This window comes from Elephas maximus, chromosome X (assembly GCF_024166365.1).
Source record: "Elephas maximus indicus isolate mEleMax1 chromosome X, mEleMax1 primary haplotype, whole genome shotgun sequence".
Taxonomy (NCBI): Eukaryota; Metazoa; Chordata; class Mammalia; order Proboscidea; family Elephantidae; genus Elephas; species Elephas maximus.
In genome coordinates this window covers 177,343,712-177,371,410 of record NC_064846.1, presented here as the reverse complement: position 1 = coordinate 177,371,410, position 27,699 = coordinate 177,343,712, and the positions used below count along the sequence as shown (strand labels likewise).

The following is a 27,699-nucleotide window of genomic DNA, read 5'->3' as shown; positions in this document are numbered from 1 at the left end:
TTTTTTGTTTTTTTTTTTTAAATGTCTGTGGTTATAATCCCATTTGGAAATGGGTTCTCCTTGTTACGTTACTGAGGCAGTATTAGCACACCGTGTCTGTTCAGTCAATTTGGGTTTTTGTTTTGTTTTTCACGTTGTTGTTGTTGTTGAGAATATACACAGGAATACATACACCAATTCAACAATTTCTCCATGTGCAATGCAGTGACGTTAATTACATTCTTCAAGTTGTACAACCATCCTCACCCTCCTTTTCTGGGTTGTTCCTCCCCCATTCAGATAAACTCACTGCCTCTTAAGGTTCCTGTCTAACCCTTTCAAGTTGCTGTTGTCAGTCTGACCCCATACAGATAGATCTCCAAAAAGCACAACGCTCAAGGCAGACATTCTTTACTAGCTAAGCTAAACTGCGGTTTAAAGAAGACTTCAGAGTGTATTTTTGGTTTAAGGTTTAAAGATTATCTCGGTGGGCTTCCAGGCTCATGAGCTGTGAGAAATTAACTTCTCTTTGTTAAAGCCACCAACTCGTGGTGTTTCTGTTATAGCAGCACTACGTCACTAAGGAAGAGCCCTAGTGGCACACTGGTTAAGCACTCAGCTGCTATCTGAAAGGTCGGTGTTTCAAACCCACCAGCTAATCCGAGGGAGAAAGACATGGCAGTCAGCTTCAGCAAACCTTGGAAACCGTATGGGGCGGTTCTACTCTGACCCGTTTTACTTTGTCCTATAGGGTCACTCTGAATCAGAATGGACTCAATGGCAATAGGTTAGGTAACTTAGACATAGGGTTTTTCTTTACAGGTGTTATCAGTTAACTCATTCAGGGGGAGTAGGGTGGGTCCTAACCCTAATCCTGGAACCCTGCTGGCACAGTGGTTAAGAGCTTGTCTGCTAATCAAAAGGTTAGCAGTTCAAATCCACCAGCCACTCCTTGGAAACCCTATGGGGCAATTCTACTCTGTCCTATAGGGTCACTATGAGTTGGAATCCACTCGACAGCAAGGGGTTTGGTTTGTTTACTTTTTTAAAAAATACTAATTCCTTCTGAGTAGGGTGTAATAAAAAAGGAGAGATAAGGCAAGAGAGTCCCCCACACAAGGAGAAACCAACTACAAACCAAGAAATGCCATCGACTCCATGGCAATGGGTTTTTTTTTTTTTTTAATAGAAGATGAAAGAGATAAGAAGAATAAGAAAAAGCTGGAAGAGGTAAAGAAAGAAGCCTCCTAAAACCACAGAGAGCCCTGCCCATGCCTGTAATTCCAACTCCGAGCGTCCAGGGCTGGGAGACAGTTTCTGTTCATTGAAGGCATCCACTTTGTGGTATTCCGTTGTGGCAAACACAAGAAGCCTAGACTCACTGTGACCCCATGTGGCGGAGAACTGCCCCAGAGAGTTTCCATAGGCTGTAATCTTTATGGAGACAGATCACCAGGTCTTTCTCCCGTAGAGCCTCTGGTGGGTTTGAACCCCCAACCTTTCCGTTAGCAGCTAAGCGCTTAACTGCTGCACCACCAGAGCTCCCTGTAATACTTCAGAATTGTCTCTATCAGAGAGCTCATTGCAGAGTGAGTGTTAAAGATGTCTCCCCCGCTAGCCGATGAGTGTCCGCATACTCTTAGCACAAGTGGCAAGCTGTGGCACACAGTAGGTGCTCAATAAGTGTGTACAGGCTGAATGAAACAGCATGGGTCACACTTCATTATATTGTTTTGGTTCAAGGAGCCAATCATGGCTTCAATTCAAATATTATTGGTTTGCATTAAGGAAGCCGGTATCAACATCGCCATGACAGATTAATTCATTTAGGTCATACTTAACCAGTTACTGTCAAGTTGACCCCAACTCATGGCGCCCCCAAGTGTGTCAGGGTAGAACTGTGCTCCATAGGGTTTTCAATGGCTGATTTTTCGGAAGTAGATCGCGAGGCCTTCCTTCCGAGGTACCTCTGGGTGGACTCAGACTATTAACTCTTTAGTTAGCAGCTGAGTGCATTACTGGTTTGAATCACCCTATGGAGCCTTCTAAGGAGCCCTGGAGGTGCAACAGCCAAGCACTCAACTGCTAACCAAAAGGTCGATGGTTTGAATCCACCCAATAGCTTCGAGGGAGAAAATACCTGGTCACCTGCTCCTGTAAAGGTTGCAGCCTAGAAAACCCTATAGGGCAGTTCTCCTCTGTCACACGGGGTCACTAGGAGTTGGAATCGACTCGACTGCACCCACCGTGAACAACAACAGAAATCATTCTTTTAATGTAAGTAGCTAACGTTTATGGAAAAATTAGCCCAGGTGCTGAAGCAGAGATTTGTACATACTCCCTCCACTAAATCTCGCCAACCGTGAACACCTCAGAAACGAACCACCCTGAGTCTACACTTCCTTATTGGCCAGATCTTTTCTCTCCAAGTGGTTGTCGGAATCATTCCTTTTTGGTCTGGGCTTGGGCGGTGGCTCTATCTGAATACGTTGGGCTGCATGATTTCATCGTGGAAACGTACAAGCTCAGACACAGAACATTAAACTCCAGGAGTAAATGTGTCATCCGTACCTAGAAACATTTCTGGAGAATATTAAACAACACGCTGTCGGGAAGCAGGCGTTACATGACGAGATCATGGGCAAGGCATTTTAGAAAGAGTTTAGTAAGTAACTGGGGGGGGGGGGGGGGACCAATGCAGAGTGACTGATCCTGCCTAAAGGAAAACCAAGTGTTGTTGCTGGGTGCCCCGGAGTCAGTTCTGACTCTAGGAACTCCACGTGACGGTAGAACTGCCCACAGGGTTTTCTCAGCTGTAGTCTTTACAGGAGCAGAGCTCCAGGGCTTCCCCTGTGGAGCCGCTAGTGAACCGCCAACCTTTTGGTTAACAACCCAGTGTTGAACCATTTCACCACCATACCCATTGCCATCAAGTCCATTCCAACTCATAGTGACCCTATAGGCAGAGTAGAACTGCCTCATGGCGTTTCCAAGGAGCTGCTGGTGGATTCAAGCTGCCAACCTTTTGCTTAGCAGCCAAGCTCTTAACCACTGCACCACCAGGGCTGTATAGATGTTACTCATTGACTCGGAGAATGTTAAATAAATATGCCTTGTGTGTTATATCATACTATGTGGTTGTCGTATATAGGTATTTGTTGTTGTGTGCCACAGGGTCGATTCCAACTCAGTGACTCCATGTGACAGAGCAGACCACCCACAGAGTTTTTAGGCTGTAATCTTCAGGGGAGCAGACAGCCAGGTCTTCCCCGTTCAGAGCCACTGCACAACTGCCAACTGAACTGTCAACCTTTCAGTTAGCAGCCGAGTATTTAACCATTTACCACAAGGCCTTCTTAATGTGTGCACACACCCCAAACTGAGTCAATACCAACTCACAGCCACCCTGTAGGACAGAGTAGAACTGCCCCACAGGGTTTCCAAGGAGCGGCTGGTGAATCTGAACCGCTGGCCTTTTGGTTAGCAGCTGTAGCTTTTAACCACCTCATCACCAGGGCTCCTAACGTGTGTGTATAAACCAAAAACCAAACCCACTGCCATCAAGTCGATTCTGACTCATAGCAACCCTATAGGACAGGGAAGAACTGCTCCATAGGGTCTCCAAGAAGCAGCTGGCGAATTGTAACTGCCAACCTTTTGGTTAGCAACTAAACGCTTAACCACTGAATTTGGAGGATTTTAAATAAATATGCACTGTGTATTATATCATAAAATATGGATATCATATATCGGTATTTGTTGCTGTGTGCCACTGGGTCAATTTCAACTCATAGCGACCCCATATGACAGAGTAGAACTGCCCCATAACGTTTTCTAGGTTGTAATCTTTATGAGAGCAGATGATCAGGTCTTTCTCATGCAGAGCCACTAGGTAGGTTCAAACCTCCAACCTTCTGGTTAGCAGTTAGTACTTAACCGTTGTGCCACCAGGGTTCCTTAAAAGCAATCGCAGACAGCAGGCACCTGAGAAGCAGCATTTCCCTGGCCCCTGGGAAAAAGAGTGCTCTAAAAAATCCTTGCATTTCTGTCCCCAGGCTACAGATGGCTCTGGATTCAGGGTCCACTGACACTCAGAGATGCTGCCCCCCTGTGGCAACAATATCACCGAGGGTGAAGGAGAGTATGCAGCTGGAAGCAGAATGGAAGTGGGACAGGGTGCGTCATTTATTTTAAGCTTTTGCTTTGCTTGTTACTTCATGGACCAGGGTGTATATTAAGAAATCTGGTTCTATGTGATGCCCTAGACATAAATGAGTAAAGAAGAGCAGACATTTCAAAAGACTGAAGGATGGATGGATGGACAGATGGATGGACCAATAGGTGGACGGAGGATGGGCAGATAGACAGATAGATGGAGAGGTGATAGAAAGACAGACAGACCAACAGACAGATGGACAGATAGGTGGGACGGATGGATGGATGGATAATCGGTGGGATGGATGGATGGATGAAAGGATGGACTGATAGACAGGCAGATGATAGAGAGAGAACAAGTAGACAGACAGGATACAGAGAGAAAGCACATAAAATAAATATACTTTGTCATAGATTCCACTTCCCTTGCCCAGGATCACATCTACAGGTACGAGAGTATCTTAGTCATCTAGTGCTGCTGTAACAGAAATACCACAAGTGGGCGGCTTTAACAAATAGAAATTTATCCTCTCACAGTCTAGAAGCCTAGAAGTCTGAATTCAGTGCACCAGCTCCAGGGGAAGGCTTTCTCTCTCTGTCGGCTCTGGGGGAAGGCCTTGTCATCAATCTTCCCCTGGTCTAGGAGCTTCTCAGCACAGGGACCCCAGGTCCAAAGGATATGTTCTGCTCCTGGCACTAATTTCTTGGTGGTATGAGGTCCCCCTGTCTCTCTGCTTGCTTCACTCTTTTATATCTCAAAAGAGATTGACTCAAGACACAACCTAATCCTGTAGCTTGAGTCCTACCTCATTAACATAACTGCCTCTAGTCCTGGCTCATTAATATCACAGAGGCAGGATTTACAATGCATAGGGAAATCACATCAGAAATGGTGGACCATCACACAATACTGAGACTCATGGCTCAGCCAAATTGATAACACGTTTTGGGGGGACACAATTCAATCACAACCTCCTTAAGACAAACTTGACCGGGAATTCACATCACAGCAGCGGGAAACAGGCTTGCGGCCACCTGAGGCGAATTTGCAGCCTGGATGTGCACGTTTTAGGGCTGTCAGAATGAGTGGGTGGAGACAGGCTGGTGTGCCAGTTGCTAGTTCATCCCTGTGGAAGGCTACTCACCCCGAGAGCATCTCAAAGATGAGGATGCCGAGTGCCCACCAGTCCACAGCCCTCCCATGCCCTTTGCTCTGGATGACTTCAGGGGCGAGGTACTCGGGGGTCCCGCAGAGGGTCCATGTCCTGTGGAGAAGACAGAGGCAGTCCACAAAGTCAGCGGTGCTTTCTAGTACAGCCACGTCAGCTGCTCTCACTGTGACAATCATTTAGTAGATCAAAGTGATGGCTTATCTTTCTTTTCTCCTGTAGATACACTTTACGGGAACAGAGATAATAACAAGGTCTCAAGAACCAGTTACCATCCAGTCAACCCCGACTCATGGTGAGCGCAGGTGTGTCAGAGCAGAACTGTGCTCCATAGGGTTTTTTAATGACTTTTTTTTTTGCATTAGATTGCCAGACCTTTCTTCCAAGGCACCTCTGGATGGACTCAAACCTTCAACCTTTTGGTTAGCAGCCAAGTGCGCTGACTGTCTGCACCACCCGGGGACTGGAAAGCCAAATCCGTTGACGTCAAGACAATTCTGACACCTGCCAACCCCCATGTGCCAGGGTAGAAGTATGTCCCACAGAGTTTGCAATGTCTGGTTTTTTGGAAGTAGATCGTCAGGCTTTTCCCACCCTTTGCACCACCCAGGGACTTCTAATGTGCTCTTAGCTGACCATTTTTCTTCCGAACTTGTATTAACTGAGGTAGAATACATGTAACCGTCTGCTGCTGTTGTTACTACTGACATCCCTATTGTTGCTCAGAAGCAAGAAATTCCACAGGACCTGTCTTAGAACACAGTAACATAAAAAGAACAGTTGAAGAATTAACTCACATTTTCAGGGCAGTGAAACTTCTCTGTGTGATACTGTAACGAGGGACACGAGACATTATATGATTGTCGAAATCCAGAGGCCTGTACAATACAGAGTACCCCCTAATGTGAACTGTGGGCTTTAGTTATAACAATGTATCAGTGAAGGTCCATCAGTGATAACAAGCATAGCACAGGAATGGAAGACTTTTGTAACAGGAGACAGGTGTGTGGGGAGGAGCAGGCAGGTGGGAATGCTCCGTACTTTCAGCTCAATTTTTCTGTAAACCAAAGATTGCTCTAAAACATAAAGGCTATTAATTTACAAAAAATAAAAATGAAGCATTTACTCATTGACAAGTATGACCCGATGCGTCCCTCAAGAATCTACAGGTTCACCGATGTCCTCCGATAAGCAAATCCTGCCACACAAGAGAGGAAATTCAAAGCTACTGATGAGTTTCTTTCTACCTGCCTTTCACAAGCTTTTAGTGTTTCTTGCGGTCTTACGAGTTTAATGCCATTTTAAGTTCATTGGGCAGCTTTCAGCAACTGCTAGGCTACAGGCACCGGCATTCTGGGTTGAAGCTGAGTGTTTGGTTAAAAAGGATTTTCTCAGAAGGTGGTGAGTAAGACCTGTGCAAATGTAGCTTCTGGCGCCACCTACAGGAGACTGAGAGCAGGAGCGCTGAGTGGGTGGGTAGGTGGGTAGGTAGGTACGCAGACAGACAGACAGAGAGAGATACAGTAGGTAGACAGAGTCTAGTTACTACCTCTGTGTCCCTATAGAAATGGAACCATTGATGGCATCCAATCTTGTCTGTTTCTTTTCCTTTTTTTTTTTAGGAAGGGAAAGTTGTGTGTGTGTTTATATATATATATATATATATATTTAACATAAACTTGCCATTTTAACCACTTTTAAGTGTACCATTCAGTGACATTAATTGCATTCACCGTGTGTGACCATCATCACTATTTCCAAAACCTTCTTAGCATCCTCAAACAGGAACCTGTGCCCCTGAAACCCTAACTTGTCATTCCTCCGTCCCCCGAGTCCACGTTCATGGCAATATTGTTCTGTAGACGGAGGTTCAAACTGTTATCTCCCTGGATGCTTGAGCTCGTTGGAAGGGAAGAAAAAATGACGACTTTACTCAACAACTCTTAGGGAAAACAAATACCTCTACTCACCATAACAAGACACCCACCAGCTGCCAGTGAGTCGATCCTGACTCACGGAAGCTCCAAGTGTGTCAGAGCAGAACTGTGCCCCAGGGGTTTTTTAATGGTTGAGTTTTCAGAAGTAGACTGCCAGGCCTGTCTTCCAAGGCACTCTGAGTGGACTCGAACCTCCAACCTTTCACTTAGCAGCTGAGCATGTTAATCATTTGCACCACCCAGGGACTAAAGACGAAGATAACCCACTATGATAATTTTCAAGTCTTATATTTTAGATCAGTGGTTGGGAGGAGCTTCGCATGGGACAAAGTAAGTATCCACAGCCAGAAAACTGACAGTTTTCTAACACTTATCTCTTAGCAAAATGTGATAATGGTGACTACATTTTTAAGAAGATAAGCCAGAATCTGCATAAGGCGGAAGCCTGTCAAGAAGGAAAACTCAAAATTTTCCACTGAAACAAGCAGAAGAAAGGTGGTAAGATTGCACCCTGCCAAAGGTGGGAAACTTCCGAGACCGGGAAAAACAAAGCAGTCCCCTTGAGTTCCAGCTCTCACAAGCTTTACTGTACTACGTATTAAAAACCCATCGTGTTGAGTCAATTGCGACTCATAGTGACCCTATGGGACAGAACAGAACTGCCCCACAGAGTTTCCAAGGAGCGCCTGGTGGATTCGAACTGCTGACCTTTTGGTTAGCAGCCGTAGCACTTAACCGTTACGCCACCAGGGTTTCCATACTACATATTATGCATTTCAAATCGCTTTGAAATGTGCGTGCCATCACCACAGGGGAGACAAAACATTTTGAAAATACAATTTCAGAGATCAGGAGATTTGTCACAACGAAGTCCACATTTTTTTTTTATCTCCTTAAAAACTCTGACCACTGGCTCGTCCGCTAAGACCTTGAGAGATGATACCGAGTCACCAGCCGGGCAGAGAGAGTTCAGAGAGAGAGTGTGGCTGGTTTGGCAGGACTAAGAACTTCAGGAATCCTGGAACTCTGACCCTGGATTGCAAATTTGGTTATCTGGTGGCCTGAGCACAAAAACAAGGGATCCCACCTCCTGCTGGCAGATGTTCTCCTTGCTTGAGCCCTTTGCCTCTTGGAGCCTGTCTTTTAGAGTCTGAAAAATGAAGCATTCAATGTGCAAAGGTAGGGCCAGAGGACACCTCTTAAGCCATTGATTCTCCTCATCTCGTTGTAAAGATGAGGCAACCAAAGCCTAAGGAGCGGGAGGGACCTGAAGTCCCAGATCTCAAGACAACTGGGAAGACGTGTCAACTACGGACCAGCAAGAGAAGGATGCAAATGACAGAACTATATGCTTCAAGTTTAATGTTAAAAGAACAAAGAGCAAGTTCATTGGAATCCACTGATGGATACAGTTTTCCACTCTCTATTTCTTAGGGCACTAAAGCATGGACTGCGTGTATTTTTCATCATTCGTCTGTCTGTCTTTTGTACTGTGGTGGCTTGCTGTGATGCTGGAAGCTGTGTTACTGGTATTCCAAATGCCACCAGGGTCACCCATGGTGGACGGGTTTCAGTGTAGCTTCCAGACTAACAGACTAGCAAGAAAGGCCTGGTGAGCTACTTCTGCAAACAAGTCAATGAAAACCCTATGGAGCACAACAGAACACTGATACAGTACTGGAAGATGAGCCCCCTAGGTTGGAGCCGAAAAAATAATACCCATTGCCATTGAGTCAATTCCAACTCACAGAGACCCTATAGGACAGTAGAACTGCCCCATAGAGTTTCCAAGGAGCGCCTGGTGGATTCAAACTGCAGACCTTTTGGTCTTAACCATCATGAAGGCACTCAAAATACACAGTGGCCACAGCAATGGACACAAGCAGACGAACGGACATGAAGATGGCACAAGACCAGGCAACATTTCGTTCTGTTTGTACATGAGGTCGCCATGAGTCAGAGCCAGCTCACTGACAAACAGCTAACTAACTGAGTAAGCATCGCCAAAGTTGGATGAATCTAGCTAGAAGCGGAGATCTTTTTTTTGTTTTTGTGCTTTAAGTGAAAGTTTACAAATCAAGTCAGTCTCTCGTATAAAAATTTATACACACCTTGCTATGTCCTCCTAGCTGCTCTCCCCCTAATGAGACAGCACGCTCCTCCTCTCCACCTGTATTCCCCGTGTCCACTCAGCCAGCTCCTGTCCCCCTCTGCCTTCTCATCTCCCCTCCAGACAGAAGCTGCCCACAAAGTCTCAAGTGTCTACTTGAGCCAAGAAAGCTCACTCCTCGTATCATTTAGAAGTGGAGATCTTAACTGATATTAAAAGACCAGGTGAGGGCAGGTAATGGTAAACGCATTAGATAAAGTCTCCACTTACCTTTGGAAAGGTGAGTCTCTTTCGGCTCCATTGTCCAGTGAGGAGCACATGCCTACGGCTGTATGAGTTTCCAGTTTCTAACCTGTCTCAGGTAGCCTTACACCTTGTTACAGTAACTCTGTCCTGAAAAAAGTCCCAACACCTTCTTGGATGTACCAAGAGACATATCAGTTGCTATCGAGTTGACGTCGACTCCTGGCCACCCCATGAGTATAGACTAGAACTGCGCTTCACAGGGTTTTCAGGGGCAGAATTTTTGGAAGTAGATTGCCAGGCCTTTCTTCTGAGGCACCCCGGGTGGACTGGAACCTCCAACCTTTCAGTTAGCAGCCAAGCACATTCACTGTTTGTACCACCCAAGAACTAACCGGTTGCCATCAAGCTAACTCCGACTCACAGCGATCCCATAGGGTTTTCAATGGCTGATTTTTTGGAATTAGATTGCCAAGCTTTTCTTCTGAAAGAACTCCATGGTGTATCTAAATTAGATAGACCATGGAATATAGACTGTCAGGAGCCTCCTTGTATGGTTTACGGGAAATACCACAAGTGGGTGGCTTTAAAGAACAGAAATTTATTTTCTCACAGTCCAGGAGGCTAGAAGTTCAAATTCAGGGCACCGGCTCTAGGGAGAGGCCCTTCTTTATTTATTTTAGCTTCTAGTAGCTGCAGTCAATTCTCGAAGTTCCTTGGGAGCTAAAGTACACATTCAGAAAACAGTATTTAAGGTGAAGTCTCTCCTTTTTGTTTCTTCTACTTTGTAAGGATGCCCCCAAGTATTCTGGTGAATGTCTCTCAATTTTTTATTCAAAAATCACTTCTGTTGTCTAAACCCAGAGACAGAGGGGGTGCCAGGCACCTGGGCATGGGAACACCACCTCACCCCAGCTGAGCCAGGGAGAGACACTTCATCAGAGAAACCGAGTTGGTCAAATAAAATGGAAAAACAAAACAAACAAAAAAATTCACATGCTACAATACTCATGACTCGTAAAATGAAGCTCTTTGTAGAAGCGATATTTCAAGACAGTAATGAGACCTTTTTTCTTTTTTTTTTCAAGATTTCTCATATTAATTGAGTAAATAAATTTCTTGATGTTATAGATTAAATTTTCTCCATCCATTTATTCATTTTATCTCTGATTCCTTGGATTCAGACTTCCAAATGAGCTGACTTTAAAAAATAAAGGGTAGAAGAGAAATGAAGTCCTGATATACACTGTCATAGATGGAATTGTGTCCCCCCAAAATATCTGTCAGCTTGGCTAGGTCACAATTCCTAGTGTTGTATGATGTCTACCATTTTGTCATCTGATGTGATTTCCCTCTGTGTTGTAAATCCTATCTTTATGATGTAATAAAATGGATTAGCGGCAGTTATATTGATGAAATCTACGAGATTAGATAGTGTCTTAAGCCAATCTCTTTTGAGATATAAAAGAGAGAAGCGAGCAGAGAGACATGGGGACCTCATACCACCAAAAAATCAGTGGCGGGAGCAGAGAGTACCCTTCGGACCTGGGGTCCCTGCGCTGAGATGCTCCCAGACCAAGGGAAGACTGATGACAAGGACCTTCCTCCAGAGGTGACAGAGAGAAGAAAGCTTTCCCCTGGAGCTGACGCACTGAATTCAGACTTCTAGCCTTCTGGACTTTGAGAGAATAAACTCCTCTTTGTTAAAGCCACCCACTTGTGGTATTTTTGTTATGGCTGTGCTACATGACTAAGACACATGCCATGACATGGATGAACCTTGAACATATGACGCTGAGTGAAATAAGTCAGACAGGAAAGAATAACTACTGTATCAGCAACCGATACAAAGTATCTAGAAGGGGCAAATTCCTAGAGAATGAAGTTTACTGCTGGTGACCAGAAGCTGGGGCCGGAAGGAATGGGAGTTATTAATGAAAGGGAATGGAGCTTCCGTTGCGGGTGATGAAAAATTTTTGGAAACGGATAGGGCGATGATCACGCCACATGGTGAATGTATTTAATGTCACCGAATTGGACATGTTAAAATGGCAGATGTTTCACTATATATATTTTGTCACTGTTGTTGTTCAGTGCCCTTTCGTCAATTCCAACTCCTAGCGACCCCATGTGGTTAAGTGCTATGGCAGCTAACCCAAGGGTCGGCAGTTCGAATCCACCAGGCGCTCCTTGGAAACTCTATGGGGCAGTTCTACTCTGTCCTATAGGGTCGCTAAAAGTCAGAATCGACTCGATGGCACTGGGTTTGGTTTTTTGGTTTAGCGACCCATGTGACAGAGTAGAACTGCCCCAGGGGGGTTTCTAGGCTGCGGTCTTTACAGCAGATCACCAAGTCTTCCTTCCACAGAGTGGCTGGGTGGGTTGGAATCACAGACCCTTCAGTCAGCAGCCGAGCACTTAACGATTGCACCACCAAGGCTCCTTATATATCTCACCACAATTAAAAAAACAAAAATAAATAAAAAGGTACAGTAACATACTTTGTGCTGTCAACAGGGGGAGCACCAACATTATAAAAGCAATTTTGTTTTTGATTGTTGAAACTCCCTTCACTCATCTAGATAAAACAATATCCCATTTTTCTGTGCTTTATTAATAGAATTACAATTGATACAATCCTACAGAGGAAAATCGATTGAACTGAAGAGAAAACTGCATCATACAATGGTCAGAAGACACCATCTGGAGCCAAGGAGAGTGAAGAAAACCAAAGACATAAAGGAAAGATGAGTCCAAAGGACTAAAGGACCACAGCTACCACGGCCATCATCAGGCTGAGTCCAGAGTAAAGAGATGGTGCCGGCTATCACCACTGACTGTTCTGACAGGGATCACAATAGAGGGTCCCAGACAGAGCTGAAGAAAAATGGAGAACAAAATTCTAACTCATGTACGCCAAAAAAAAAGACCAGGCTTACTGCTCTGACAGAGACCAGAGAAGGCCCAAGAGTATGGCCCCCAGACACCCTTTTAACTCAGCACTGAAGTCACTCCTGAGGGTCACCCTTCAGCCAAAGACTAGACAGGCCCATAAAACAAACAATAATACACGTAGCTCAGCCATGTATACGAGACGAAACGGGCACAGCAGCCCAGGGACAAGGACGAGAAGGCAGGATGGGGCAGGAAAGGTGGACACACGGAAATGGGGAACCCAAGGTCAAGAAGAGGGAAGTATTCACGTCGTGGGGTCAGCAACCAATGTTACAAAACAATATGTGTATTAATTGTTTAATGAGGAACTAATTTCTTTGTTAAACCTTCATCTAAAGCACAATAAAAAAAAAATAAAATGGTCACAAGACTGCCACTTTCTAAAAATAATCACGAAAAATAGAAATAAAAATAAAAAGAGTTATGCCCAAAATAAAGTGTCTCATCGATGCAGATGTTTTTACAATGTTAGGAACTAAGTTATCCACTTATCCAACCCCAACTCATGAAGGAATGAGGTATATTTGCTACCCCAAAGTTTGGTGGTTCAAATCCACCAGCCATTCTGCAGGAGAAAGAAAGGCCTGGCAATCTGCTCCTGTAAAGATCACAGCCTAGGAAACCCTACGGGGCAGCTCTACTCTGTCACATGGGTCGCCACGTGTTGAAAACTGATTCAAAAGCACGCAACAACAAGCTTGACCCCAGGGAGTCATCACTTAGGTTTTCTTCTTCCTACGACTCCTCTTCTCACGGGTGCAAGGGTGACACTGGTTAGAAACCACTCTGTGTCTTACATGGCACGGCCTTGACGGCTTTCACCCACTGTCACATAAACCACGTGGTGGTCTTTCTCACCTATCCACCAGCTTCTTGGCGAACCCGAAGTCGGTGAGCTTGATGTGGCCCTCCTTGTCCAGCAGGATGTTCTCCGGCTTCAGGTCGCGGTACACGATCTCCTTGGAGTGCAGGTACTCGATGGCGCATACGATCTCGGCGGAGTAGAAGAGCCCTGTGCTGCTGCTGAAGTGCCCCCGATTCCGCAGGTAGCTAAACAGCTCCCCGCCCGGCACGAACTCCATCAGCATGTACAGGAAACGCTCGTCGTGGTAGGTCCAGAACCTGCGAGGGCAACAATCGGACACTGCAGGGCCACGCCACAGACAAGCCAGAACCAAACCCTCTGCTGTTGAGCCAATTCCAACTCATGGTGTCCCCGTGTGTGTCAGAATAGAACTGGGCTCCACAGGGATCTCAATCGCTAATGTTTCAGAGGCAGATTGCCAAGCCTTTCTTCCGAGGCACCTCTAGGTGGACTTGAACCTTGATCTTTCAGTTAGTAATCAATAGCTTAATGGTTTACAGATCTCCCTCTGCCCATACAAAATATACGTTCTCTACAGACATAAAACCAGTTACATATATATAAATATGTACATACATATATTCTCACACACACACACACACACAGCCAGAATGCTCCTTAAAAGGATGGCCAGACCTCGTCTCACATACTTTGGTCGTGTTCTCAGGAGGGACCAGCCTCTGGAGAAGGACATCATGCTTGGTGAAGTAGAGGGTCAGTGAAAAAGAGGAAGACCCTCAATGAAATGGACTGACACAGTGGCTGCAACAATGGGCTCAAGCAAAACAATGATTGTGAGGATGGCTCGGGACCGGGCAGTGTTTTGTTTCGTTGCACATAGGGTCGCTATGAGTCGGAGCTAACTTGATGGCACATAACAGCAACATATATAGAGAAATACATATAGATGCGTATAGCTGTATATATGTATACGTGTACCCCAAAAAACCAAACCTGCTGCTGTCGAGTCAATTCTGACTCATACCGACCCAAGAGGACAGAGTAGAACTGCCCCATAGGGTTTCCAGGGAGCAGCTGGTGGATCTGAAAGGCTAACCTTTTGGTTAGTAGCTGAGCTCTTAACCAGTGTGCCACCAGGGCTCCGTAGATATATACATATAGCTATATACAGGTATATAAATGTATATGTGCATATATATATATATATATATATATATACGTCCAGAAAAAAAAATTTGCATTGAGTCAGTTCCAACTCATGACAACCCCGTGTGTTAGTGAAAGTACTCCATACGGTCTTCTTGGCTGCGATCTTCATGGGAGCAGGTCGCCAGGACTTTCTTGTGCACTGCTGCTGGGTGGCTTTGAACCACCAACCTGTAGGCTAGTAGTCAAGCATATACCATTTGCACAACTCAGGAATGTTCACCATGATTAAAGGTTGAGATATAGGCATATGGTTTAAAACGGTGTTGTGGGTTGAACTGTGCCCTTCGAGTGATATGTTCAAGTCCTGACCCCTGTGTACCCATGAACATGACCTTGTTTGGAAACAAGGTCTTCACAGATGTTTTCAGTTAACATGAGGTGACACTGGAACAGGCAGACCCTAATCCCATCTGAGTGGTGTCTTTATGAAAGACGAGAAGAGACACAGAGACGGCCATGTGAAGACATTGGAGTGATGCGGCCACAAACCCAGGAACACCTGGGACCACCAGAAGCTGGGAGAGACAAGGAGGAATGGTCCCCTCGAGCCTCAGGAGGGACAGCAGCCCTGCAGACACCTAGATTTCAGACTTCTGACCTCCAGAACTGAGAGACAATGAATGTCTGTGGTTTTAAGCCCCCCTGTGTGCAGTACTCTGCCACAGCAGCCCAGGAAAGTTATACAGATGGACAGTATCTCCATCACCTTGGGCTGCCTGAAAAGTGAACACCAGGTGTGTATGACACTCAGGTGAACAGCACAGAGCATCTTTAGGGACTGAATCTGAGTCAGCACCTAGCGCTGCAAATGTACAATAAATCAAGGCTGCAAATGTACAATAAACTATCAGACAGCACCCCAAACACCTGCTAGGAAAAGTCAGCAATTAAAAAGCGCAAAGTTGGGTATTTCCAAGCAACTACTCAGAGGAGATTGCCCGGGAGAGTCGGGAGAGATTGCTACTCCTTACCAAAGGAGCTGATTAGCCAGTTAATGGAGGGAGAGACGGGGTCAGGGATTTCAGGGAAAGAAGACAGGGAAACAAAAGAAAGGAGAAGATGCTGAGAACGATCTCTAATTTAAGGAGCCCTGGTTTTTAGGTGGAGTAGCGGTTAAGTGCTTGGCTGCTAACCGAAAGGTCGGCGGTTCAGGCCCACCAGCTGCTCCACACAAGAAAAGACCTGGTGATCTGCTCCCATAAAGTTTACAGCCTAGGAAACCGAATGGGGCAGTTCTACTCTGCCAGATGGGGTCTCTATGAGTAGAAATTGACTCGACAGCACACAACAAAACATTATAACATTAGGAGTCCCCGGGCGTTGTAAACAGTTAACATGCTCGGCTGCTAATCAAAAGGTTGGAGGTTCCAGTCCACCCACAGGCACCTTGGAAGAAGGGCCTGGCAATCCACTTCTGAAAAGTCAGTCACTGAAGACACTATGGTGCACAGTTCTACTTTGACACACATGGGGTCGCCACGAGTCGGAATCAACTTGATGGCACCACCACCAGCAATGACAACACCTCTAATTCAGAAGTTTTGGCAGAAGGAAAAGAAACGAATACGTCCTTCTGGGGTGACAGCTGAGGGTGAAAGAATGTTTCATATAAAGGAGACAGGGAGGAGAAAGGATTGAGAAGCAACAGCAAGTGTTGCAGAAGGTAAGATACGAGCACGTCTATGATCCAATAGAAGTCCCTGGGTGCTGCAAACCATTAACAGGTTCAGCTGCTGACCAAAAGAATGGAGGTTCGAGACCACCCAGAGGTGCCTCAGAAGAAAGGCCTGGCAATCTGCTTCTGAAAAACCAGCCACTGAAAATCCTATGGAGCGCAGTTGTACTCCGACACACAGGGGGCCGCCATGAGTTGGACTGGACTCGACAGCAACTTGTATGGTTTTTTGTTTGTTTGTTGTTTTTTTTTTTTTTTGGTTTCCTAGTCTGTGGAGTCCTTGGGTTGTGCGAACAGTGAACAAGCTCGGCTCCTAACTGAAAGGTGCCTCGGAAGAAAGGCCTGGTGACCTGCTTCTGAAAAATCGGCCACTGAAAACAAAATGGAGCACAGTCCTACTCTGACAAACACGGGGTGTCATGAATCAGGGTGGACTACATAACAACTGGTGTGACCCCAGATGTACATGGTAGAGTCAACAAATAAAGCACCCCCACAGGACTGGGGACACCAGGGGTTGTCACATGAAAATGTGACCCAAGATCAGAACACGGATGTCAACGCTGCTAGGACCCTTGTAGTTTCTCTCATCATGACGACATGGCTGAGGCTTCCCTCCAAAGCTCATCCCAATGAGCTGCAGCCAGCTGGCAAACAAAGAAAACAAGAGAACACCCAGGACATCGGCCATCCTCAGGCATGGGGTGACGGGCCGTAGTATCATTAAAATAAAAAAACCGAACTGGTTGCCATCTCAGTGATGCTGACTCATAGCAACCCCACGGACAGAGAACTGTCCCATAGGGTTTCCAAAGAGCGGCTGGTGGAGTCAGACTGCCAACCTTTTGGTTAGCAGCCGAGCACTTAACCACTGCGCCACCAGGGCTCCATCGTATCATTAAGGTGAGCCTTAGTAATCACCAGAAGCTGCCATCAAGTCGATTCTGACTCGTAGTGACCCAACAGGACAGAGCAGGACTGTCCCACGGGGTGTCCAAAGAGCAGCTGGTGGATTCGAACTGCCGACTTTTTGGTTGGCAGCCCAGCACTTAACCACTGAGCCACCAGGGCTCCCCACTCGGGTTCTATTCCCAGCCTGTGTACTTCATGTACAGCTACCACCCATCCGTCAGCGGAAGCTCGCGTGTTGCTGTGATGCTGAACAGGTTTCGGTGGCGCTTCCAGACTGACAGGCTAGGGAGAAAGGCCTGGCAATCCACTTCCAAAAATCATCCAATGGAAGCCCTACGGGTCACAATGGTCAGACCCGCAAATGTTCATGGGAGTGGTGCAGGACTGGGCAGCGGTTCATTCCGCCGTGTGTGGGGTCCCCACGAGTCAGGGGCTGACCCCACAGCAACCAACTACCACAATAATCCATCAGACATAAGCATTGTGCACTGACCAGGAAGTATGAGAGAATGGGAACACAAAGACGTATTTTTTCCTATTCCTCTAGGAAAGAAGAGAGTTCAATCTTACAAGGTGATAAACTTTATGAAAGCCAAACAAGAGCTCTAGTTTAAAAAGATAAGCAAACAACTCACCACTGTGCTGAAATTTGAACTCCAAATACATGCTTATTTTTCTAATTTCAATATTTACACATATCAGCAAAACATCATTCTTACGTATAAAAGGGTTTAACTAATGAACGTTTAAATTTGAAGACCCTCTGCAATAACCATGCACTGGGAACCTACCAGTTGATTCCGACTCATAGAGACCCCATGTGTGTCAGGGTATAACTGCTCCACAGGGTTTTCAATGGCTGATTTTTGGGAAGTAGATCACCACGCAGTTCTTCCAAGGTGCCTTTGGGTGGTGGTACGAATTGAATTGTGTCCCCCGAAAATGGGAGTCAACATGGCTTGGCCATGGTTCTCAGTATTGTGTGGCTGTCCACAATTTTGTGATCTGATGTGATTAACTTAAGTGCTACAAATCCTAACCTGTATGAAGTTAATGAGGCAGGATTAGAGGCAATTATGTTAATGAGGCACGACTCTGTCTATAGGATTAGGTTGTATCTTGAGTCAATCTCTTGAGATACAAAAAAGAGATGTGAGCAGAGAGACAGAGGGACGTCCTACCACCAAGAATAAAGAACCAGGAGAGGAGTGTGTCCTTGGGGGTCCCTGTGCTGAGAAGGTCCTAGGCCTGGGGCAGATTGATGACAAGGACCTTCTTCCAGAGCCGGCAGAGACAGAAAGCCTTCCCCTGGAGCTGGTGCCCTGAATTCAGACTTCTAGCCTCTCAGACTGTGAGAGAATAAACTTTTCTTTTTAAAGCCATCCACTTGTGGTATTTCTGTTACCGCAGTAACAGACTAAGACTAGAACCACCAACCTTTTGTCAGCAGTCTAGCACTTAACTGTCTGTGCTGTACTGCCATAGAGTCGATTCCAACTTATGGCAGCCCCATGTTTTTCAGAGCAGAACTAGGCTCCGTAGGGTTTTCAGTGACTGTCACACTATGGAAGGGAGCCCTAGTGGAACCACGGCTAAGCGCTTGGCTTGGCTGCTAACTGATAGGTCAGCGGTTCCAACTCACCCAGCTGCTCCAGGGGAGAAAGACTTGGTGGTCTGCTCCGGTGAAGATTACCCCCTAGAAAACCCTATGGGCAGTTCCACTCTGTTGCATGAAGTCACTATGAATCGCAATCAACTCAACCGCACCCAACAACCACCTCACAAAAGTACATTGCTGTTTGAGTCACCAATACAGGCTTGCTATGGGTTGAATTGTGTCCCCCAAAAATATGTGTTATAAATTATACTATACCGGGGGTTATGTTCCTGTTTGGGAATGGGTTCTCTTTGTTATGTTAATAAATCAGTAGGAATGCCCGGTGTGTCTTGAGTCAATTGCTTTCCAGACCTACAAGGAGATTAGATACAGAAGGAAGCACAGACGGGGAAGACAGATGCCAGGAGGAGATGGCCAAGGAACCAAGGAACAGAAGCTGAAAGAGGCAAGGACCTTCTCCCAGAGCCCAAAGACAGAGCCTTCCCCTAGAGCCGACGCCCTGCATTGAGACTTGTAGCCTCCTGAGCTGTGAGGAAATAAATTTCTATTCTTTAAAACTACCCCCCTTGCTCTGACAGGGATCACAATAGAGGGTCATGGACAGAGCTGGAGAAAAATGTAGAACAAAACTCTAACTCAAAAAGAAAGACCAGACTTGCTGGCCTGACAGAGACTGGAGAAACCCTGACAGTACAGCCCCTAACACCCTTTCAGCTCAGCAATGAGGCCACTCCTGAGGTTCACCCTTCAGCCAAAGATTGAACAGTCCCATAAAACAAAACTAGACTAAAGGGGCACACCAGCCCAGGGGCAGGGACTGGAAGGCAGGAGGGGACAGGAAAGCTCGTAATAGGGAACCCAGGGTTGAGAAGGGAGAATGTTGACATGCCGTGGGGTTGTTAACCAAAGTCATAGAACAATGTGTGTACTAACTGATGAGAAGCTAGTTTGTTCTGTAAACCTTCATCTAAAGTACAACTAAGAAAAAAATCAAAACAATAACACCACCCCCCCGTGGCGATGGCGTTAAAGCAGCTCTAGATGTCTGAGGTAAGACTGCAGGACCACCTCCCTGCGCCACCCTGCTGCCGTCTTCCTGCTCTGCAGACCAGGGGCCCAGGGGCCCTGACCGGGTACCTGCTGCCGTATTCCTTCCTGGTGTGGACTCTCTCAGCTCCCTGAAGGCTGTCACTCCGTCTCCCCCACTTGTTTCCTACAGCTCTGCAAGCTCAGAATTTGTGGCGTCAAAGCTTAAAGCACTGCAGAGTGCAGGCAGGAAGAACGTTCTTTTCGTTGCGGTTGTTTTCTGGAGAAACGTTCTCCAGTTACACTACCCAGATACTGACATTCCCTCTGTCATGATCTCTGAGTTGAGCCGAGAGTCCCTGCACTGGGGCCAAATGCCCTGTGTTTCTGCTTTGAGTGATAAGAAGTATGGAAAGGTATTTGTTCCTGGAATCTCCCACTCTAAATGCAGAGCAGAGGCACTCCCTGACTTGCCACGGGGTTTCGTTCTGAAGGCTCTGTCCTCGGTCTGCTCTGACATAAATCCAATACCTCATTTCAAATTAACTGATGCTTCCTGCTGTACAAAATGCTGAATACGATCACCCTCTAGGTATGGTCTGTGGCCTCGGTGGTATGGTGGTTAAGGGCCCGGCTACTAACCAAAAGGTCAGCAGTTGGAATCCACCAGCCACTCCTGGGAACCCCTGTGGGGTAGTAGCTCTGCTCTGTCCTACAGGGTCGCTATGAGTCAGAATTGACTCAGAGGCAACGGGTTTGGTTTTGGTTTATAGGTCTGGGGTACAACGAAGTCAGCATCACCATCCTAACAGTGAAGTCGGAGTTGTAACTTCTGCCGAGCACAGATGCCGTTCCACTGTCCTGTGTCGTTAGGGCTGAATGTTGTCCAAATTTCCATCCATCACGACCCCTGACACGGACTTCCTTGTAAACCAGGACATAGCCTGCTAGACAGCAGAGTTTTGAATAGTCAGTTATAAGATTGAACACCTGAGAGTGAACATCTGAGAACGATAACATGAGCAAATTACACGCTGCAATGCTGCATGTTGTACGTATGACTAACGATAAGATGTATCAAAAAAAAAAAAAAGGATGGTCGTAAGCAAGTTTGGTCATAACTTGAATACATCGTAAGTCAGGGACTATTTGTATTTCCGAGGCATAACAGTCAAGCTGTGCTTCTGTGGATGACCTTAGGGACCCAGTAACCACTCCATCGTTGTGCTAGAAAAACATGTTCTAAGCCCCGAGTCATAACGTAGTGATGAACTTTTACAATATACCTCTGTGTAGGGTGTTGACATTCTAGATTTCTGCAGAGCCAAGGTGGATGGACAATTTAGCAAGTGCTCATCAGAAAAGGCCTGGTGTTCTGGGATTTGGGGACAGCCCTGCACTCTCAAAAAGACCCCAAATGGCTAGAGCTGTGTCCGGGCAACAGCACTGCTGTTTTCTCGAGCTGAGAATTTGGTTGGAAAGACAGGGCAATGGGCACAGCCCTATCTCCCTTCGGGGACTCCCTGGGAATTGCAAATGGTTAACGTGCTCGGCCGCTAACGGAAAGCTTGGAAGTTCCAGTCCACCCAGAGATGCCTCAGAAGAAAGGCCTGGCTGTCTACTTCTGGATAATCAGCCACTGAAAACCCGATGGACGAGACCCAAAAGCAACTTCAGAAGGACGGTAGGGGCAGGTAAGCTGGGTGAACAGTCACAGGGAACCCAGGGAGGAAGAGGGGAGAGTGTTGACACATTCAGGGGTTTGCGCCAAAGTCCAGAAACGCGCTGTGTATAAACTATCGAACAGAAACTAATTTGCTCCGTAAACTTTCACCTAAACCACAATAAAATGTTCAAAAGAGAAAGAAAGAAACCCCGATGGAGCACACGTATGGGGTCACTATGAGTCAGACTCGACTCCACGGCAACCGTTTTGGAGTTCCCTGCAGCTTAAATACACATGTCCGTGCACACATGCACACACACACCCACACACAGTCCTAATCAAGTAGTGTGCAATCCAGTCCACGGACAAATCTCATAGCTGCCTCCATAGACCGCTGCCATGGAGTTGATTCCAGTGCATGACCACCCCATCTGTTACGGGGTAGAATTCCTCCAAAGGGCTTCCTAGGTCGTAGTCTTTACAGAAGCAGATTGCCCTGCCTTTCTTCCCTGGCGCGGCTCTGTGGATTCGAACCACCAACCTTCAGGTTAGTACCCAGAACCAAACCAAACCCAGTGCCGTCGAGTCGATTCCGACTCATAGGGACCCTAGAGGACAGAGTAGAACTGCCCCGTAGAGTTTCCAAGGAGCGCCTGGCAGATTTGAACTGCCAACCCTTTGGTTAGCAGCCGTAGCACTTAACCACGCCACCAGGTTTAGTAGTCAATGGCAAACCATTTGCCCCACCCAGGGACCTTATCACAGACCCAAGACCAGGATAATAATCTGTGGAGATCCTTCCTAAGCACTTGAAAGAGATGTATCACCAAAACGTTCCTGTGCAACAACGTATCACCTTGTTATAACGCTGCATAACTTCACCCTTCAGGGGCACCAAGATAATTAACAATTGTGGGAGATTAGAAGAGGGATGGGACAGGGTGGGGGTCACTGGATACCATCTAGTCAATTCCAACTCATAGCCACCCCATGTGACATAGTAAACCTGCCCCACTGAGTCTCCTAGGCTGTTATCTTCACGGGAGCAGACTGCCAGGTCTTTCTCCCAGAGTGGCCGGTGGGTGCAAACCGTCCCCCTTTTGGTTAGCAGTCGAGCAGTTAACCATTGCACCCCCAGGGCTCTTTAGACAGTGAATGGAGTAGGTAAGTTCCTCACAAGAGTGGAGACCAGGTGAGTCTTAGACAGCATCAAGAGGTCAGAGACGGCAGTTCTTGTCACATGGCTTCCAGGTAAAGTTGCAATTCCATCCATGGGTGGTTGGATAAATCTAAGAGGCAGTGCTTAGTAACCAATGTTGCAAAAAAGTTTTCAAAAAGGGAGAACAACATAACCCATAGGGTTTTCAATGGCTGAGTTTTGGACGTCCATCTCCAGGCCTTTCTTCCTAGTCTTAGTCTGGAGGCTCCACCGAAACCTGTTCAGCATCACAGCAACATGCAAGCTTCCACTGACAGACAGGTGGGGGCTGCACACGAGGTGCATTGGCCGGGAATCGAACCCGGGTCTCCCGCAGGAAAGGCGAGAATTCCACTTCTCCTACCCTGGCGGGGGAGGGGTAGAATGCAAAGAGCAGGAAGTCCTCTTTCGAGATTCAGCTTCCGTGCCACCCATACCCAACAACCTCACCCCAACGAGACCCAAGGCACGCCTCCGCATCCTCGAAAAGATGTGCAAGGCGAAGTTGGACTAGGAAGTGCCCCTGCCAACCACAGTCCTGGAAAGGACCCCTTGCTTCTTATCCTTTCTGGAAGCTTTTTCCTTCTGAAGAACAGTGTTGCAGGGCTTTGTTTTCAGCACCAATTGTGTCTGGTTCTCTTTTGCGTTCTCCTGATTTCACTCCAGGAGCCCTGGTGGAGCAATGGTTAAGCTCTTGGGTGCCATCTGAAAGGTTGGATACCCAGTGGCACCACGCAAGAAGTGCCTATCTGGTCCCGTAAAGACTACAGCCTAGAAAACCCTATGACGGCACAGTTCTACCCTGTCCTGTAGGGTCACTATGTGTCAGAATCAACTCAAAGACACACAACAACAACGTGTGATAGCTACACCGCTTGGTTTTTGGGGACCAACAGGGATCTACTGCTCAGCCCATTGTGCTTCTATAGGAAAACACACTCGGGAAAATTAACTTAAGAAACACCATTTAGGACACACCCTGTTTTCTTAAGTTTGGGACTTCCAGTATTTGGTAAAAGCAAGACTTTGCACCTAAATCATGTGAGAATATGATGGCAATACTACAAAGGAGTCCACATCTGCTTAAGAAAAAAAGAAAAAATTTAAACCTTAGTGATATCAATTCCTCTCTCCAAATGGCTATTTTACTTCACACAACAGGACTAACTAGAGTGGTGGTTCGGTGGTAGAATTCTCGCCTCCCGTGCAGCAGATCTGGGTTCAATTCCCGGCCAGTACACCTCCTGTGCAGCCAACACCCGCCTGTCAGTGGAGGCTTGGATGCTGCTGTGATGCTGAACAGGCTTCAACCGAGCTTACAGACTAAGAGAGACTAGGAAGAAAGGCCTGGAGATCTACTTCTGAACATCAGCCAACGAAAACCCTGTGGATCACAACGGTCCCATCTTTTTTAGCTCCTAATAATGAGCAATCATTGGAGTTCCATCTTCAGGTGATGTCCGTCTTCCCCTGTGTGTCTCTGCCCTTTTTATATCTCAGAAGTGATTAGGTTTAGGACCCACCCTACACTGACAGGATTTCACTAACTTAACAAACCCAATTCCCAAACAAGATCACATCCACAGGTTCTGTGGTGCTGGATGTTGTTAGGCGCCTTGGAGTTGACTCCTATTCACGGCGACCCCACACATGCAGAGTGGACCCGCGCTCCATCGGGTTTTCATGGCTGTCATCTCTGGGAAGCAGATCGCCGGGACCTTCTTCTTGAGGCACTTCTGGGTGGCCCCAGATCACCAACCTTTCAGTTAGCAGGCTAGCACAGTAACTGTTTGAACTACCCACTACCCACTAGTTGCCATCAAGTCAGTTCCGACTCATGGGGACCCTGTGTGTGTCACAGTAGAACTGGGCTCCATAGGGTTTTCATGGCTATGACCTTTCGGGAGCAGCCTGCCAGGCCTTTCTTCTGAGGCGCTTCTGGGTAGACTTGAATTGCCAGCCTTTTGGTTAGTAGCTCACTGCATTCACCATCTGTGCCTCCCAGGGATCGTTCACAGGTACAGGGGTTAGGGCTCCAACACCCATTTTGGAGGACACAATTCAACCCATAACACCGCCATGCAGGAGGAGGAGGCGGACAGAGGGGAGGGGGAAGGAGAGGAGGCAGGGGACCCCGGGGGACTCACAGCCTGACGAGGAAGGGGTGGTTGACCTCCTCCAGGACCGACTTCTCGTTCTGCACATGTTGCTCCTGCTTCAGGCGGATGACATCAGGGATACTCATCACCTTGAGCGCGAAGAAACGCTTGGCCGTCTTCTCCCGCACCAGGTGCACCCGCCCAAACGTGCCTGTGCCTGTGGGGAGCAAGGACAGCCATCAGGACGGGGACGGGACAGTGAGGTCAGGACGGGGCTGTGGGGAATGGCAGCTCAGGGTCACACCCAGTGTGCACAGGGGCTGTGTTCACAGAACGACGGACACTCACGTGGAGGCTTCAACTGGACGGATGTCTCACACGAACACACAGTCACATACACACACACACACCACACTCATATACACCCCCTACACACACATAAACTCACATCACACACCACACACTCTCATACACTCTGACACACACTCACAAACTCACCAAACACACACTCACATACACACCACCACACACTCAAACACACTCATATACAATCACACCCACACCCCACAGGCACACACATATTACATCCAAATGTTACACACATCAAATATACACACACCACAAACACACTCCACACACCACAAACACAAACCACACAACATATGCACACACAGACTACACACATATTACATGCACACACACCACATATACACACACCACACACATACACACACAGCACACACCACAAACACACTCACACACACGCCACAGACACACGACCAATGGTCAAGAGTTGAAAGGAGCTGATGTTTACATCAAGGTGTTCACGAGTTTGTGTGTGTGTTGAACACATTCCTTACTCGGCTTGAACAACAAAGCTGAAGCATTTTCTCACACACCTCCAAAGAGAAGAGGCGGCTTGAAAACACAACTTTTGGCAGTTGCTCAAAAACTTAAACAAAGAACTACAATATAACCCGGCAATCCCACTCTCGGTACACGCCCAAGGGAAATGAAAGCTGGGGCATAAACAGACACACGTACAAAAATGTCCACTGCAGAACTTTTCAAAACAGCCAAAAGGTGGGAGCAACCCAAATGTCCACCAACAGGTGAATGGATAAACAAGAGGTGCGACTACCTACAAGGGAATATTATTCAGTCAAAAAGAGAATCGAAGTCCTAAAACATGCCACGACATGGATGAACCTGGCAAACGTGATGGGAAGTCAGACACTAAAGGACAAAGACTGCATGATCCCACTTACATGAAGTGTCTAGAATAAGCAAATGCACGGCGTCTTAGTCACCTAGTCCTGCTGTAACTGAAATAACTGAAATATCACAAGCGGATGGCTTTAACAAACAGAAGTTTATTCTCTCACAATTTAAGAGGCTAGAAGTCCAAAGTCAGGGCGCCAGCTCCAGGAGGAGGCTTTCTCTCCCTGGCGGCTCTGGGGAAAGGTCCTTGTCATCAATCTTTCCCTGGTCTAGGAGCTTCTCAGCACAGGGACCCAGGATCCAATGGATGCGCTCTGCTCCTGGTGCTTCTTTCTTGGTGGTATGAGGTCCCCACGTCTCTCTGCTCGCTTCTCTCCTTTATATCTCAAAAGAGATTGGCTTAAGACACAATCTAATCTTGTAGATCTCATTAGCATAAATGCTGCCAATCTCACTTCATTAACATCATAGAGGTTAGGATTTACAAGACACAGAAAAATCACGACAGATGACAAAATGGTGGACAATCACACAACACTGGGAATCATGGCCTAGCCAGATTGATACACATATTTTTAGGGGACACAATTCAATCCATGACACACAGACGTCAAAGTTTATTCGTGGTTACCAGGGGCTGGGGGAGGGGGAACGGGAGTTACTGCCGAGGGGACAGAGCTCCTCTTTGGGGTGATGAAAGACATTTGAAAATGGATAGTGGTGATGGCTACATGCCATGGAGTCCCTGGACGGTGCAAATGGTTAACACACTTGGCTGCTAACTGAAAGGCTGGAGGTTTGAGTCCGCTCAGAGGCACCTCAGAAGAAAGGCCTGGCAATCTACTTCAGAAAGATTGGCCACTGAAAACTCTTATGGAGCACAGTTCCGCTCTGACCCACATGGAGGTGCCATGAATCAGGGTCAACTAATGGCAAATGGTTTGGTTTGCTTATTCTCCGTTTGGCTCCCTATCCACAGCCTGGTACAGATGTGTGGCTCCTCACACCTTCACCACATCCCGAGCTGCTCAACATGAAGCTCAGGACTGCACACGTCTGGTCACTTGCAGAGAACACACACACTCACAGCTTCACTACTTGGCGATCAGTCACCCACAGGCATCGTCTGGCTCCTGCATTTCAGAACCTTCGGTGCAGGCAGGACGTGCCGTATGAGCAGAGAGGAAAGGGAACAGGCTTCCCAGTGGGGTGATGAGGATCAAGGACGGAGCTTTATCCGGAATCTGAAGGGTGTGCAAGATTAAAGTAACAATAGAGAAAACAACGCAGAAATAATGACCTTCAACAAAGTTAGTATTTCCCGTCCTTCTTGAAAATTTGGGCTATTTTTGATCCCTGTGTTCTAGAAAGGTCCCTGAGTGATGCAATCAGTTTGCAGTCGACTACTAACCTAAAAGGCTGGTGGTCAGGAAAGAAGAACCAGGAGCAGTGAGCATCCTTTGGTCCTGGGGTCCCTGTGCTGAGAAGCTCCTAGGCCAGGGGAAGATTGATGACAAGGACCCTCCTCCAGAGCCAAAAGAGACAGAAAGCCTTCCCTTGGAGCCGGAGCCCTGAACTCGGACTTGTAGTCTCCCAGACTGTGAGAGAATAAAAGTCTGTTTGATAAAGCCAAAAAAAAAAGGTTGGCAGTTTGAACCCACCCAGCAGCACCACAAAAGAAAAGGGCCTGGCAATATGCTT

General features: G+C 46.9%; 1 protein-coding gene across 1 annotated transcript in view; it reads right to left on the bottom strand.

Moving 5' to 3' along the window:
- LOC126068887 (cAMP-dependent protein kinase catalytic subunit PRKX-like) overlaps window positions 1-27,699 on the bottom strand; it is an 84,855-nt gene that overhangs the window by 18,710 nt on the left and 38,446 nt on the right. The window contains exons 4-6 of the mRNA XM_049871572.1: window positions 24,826-24,994; window positions 13,407-13,670; window positions 5,280-5,399 (exon numbers count right to left, since the gene is read on the bottom strand). Of these exons, the coding sequence (XP_049727529.1) occupies window positions 5,280-5,399; window positions 13,407-13,670; window positions 24,826-24,994 (553 nt within the window). The remainder of the gene's footprint in view (window positions 1-5,279; window positions 5,400-13,406; window positions 13,671-24,825; window positions 24,995-27,699) is intronic.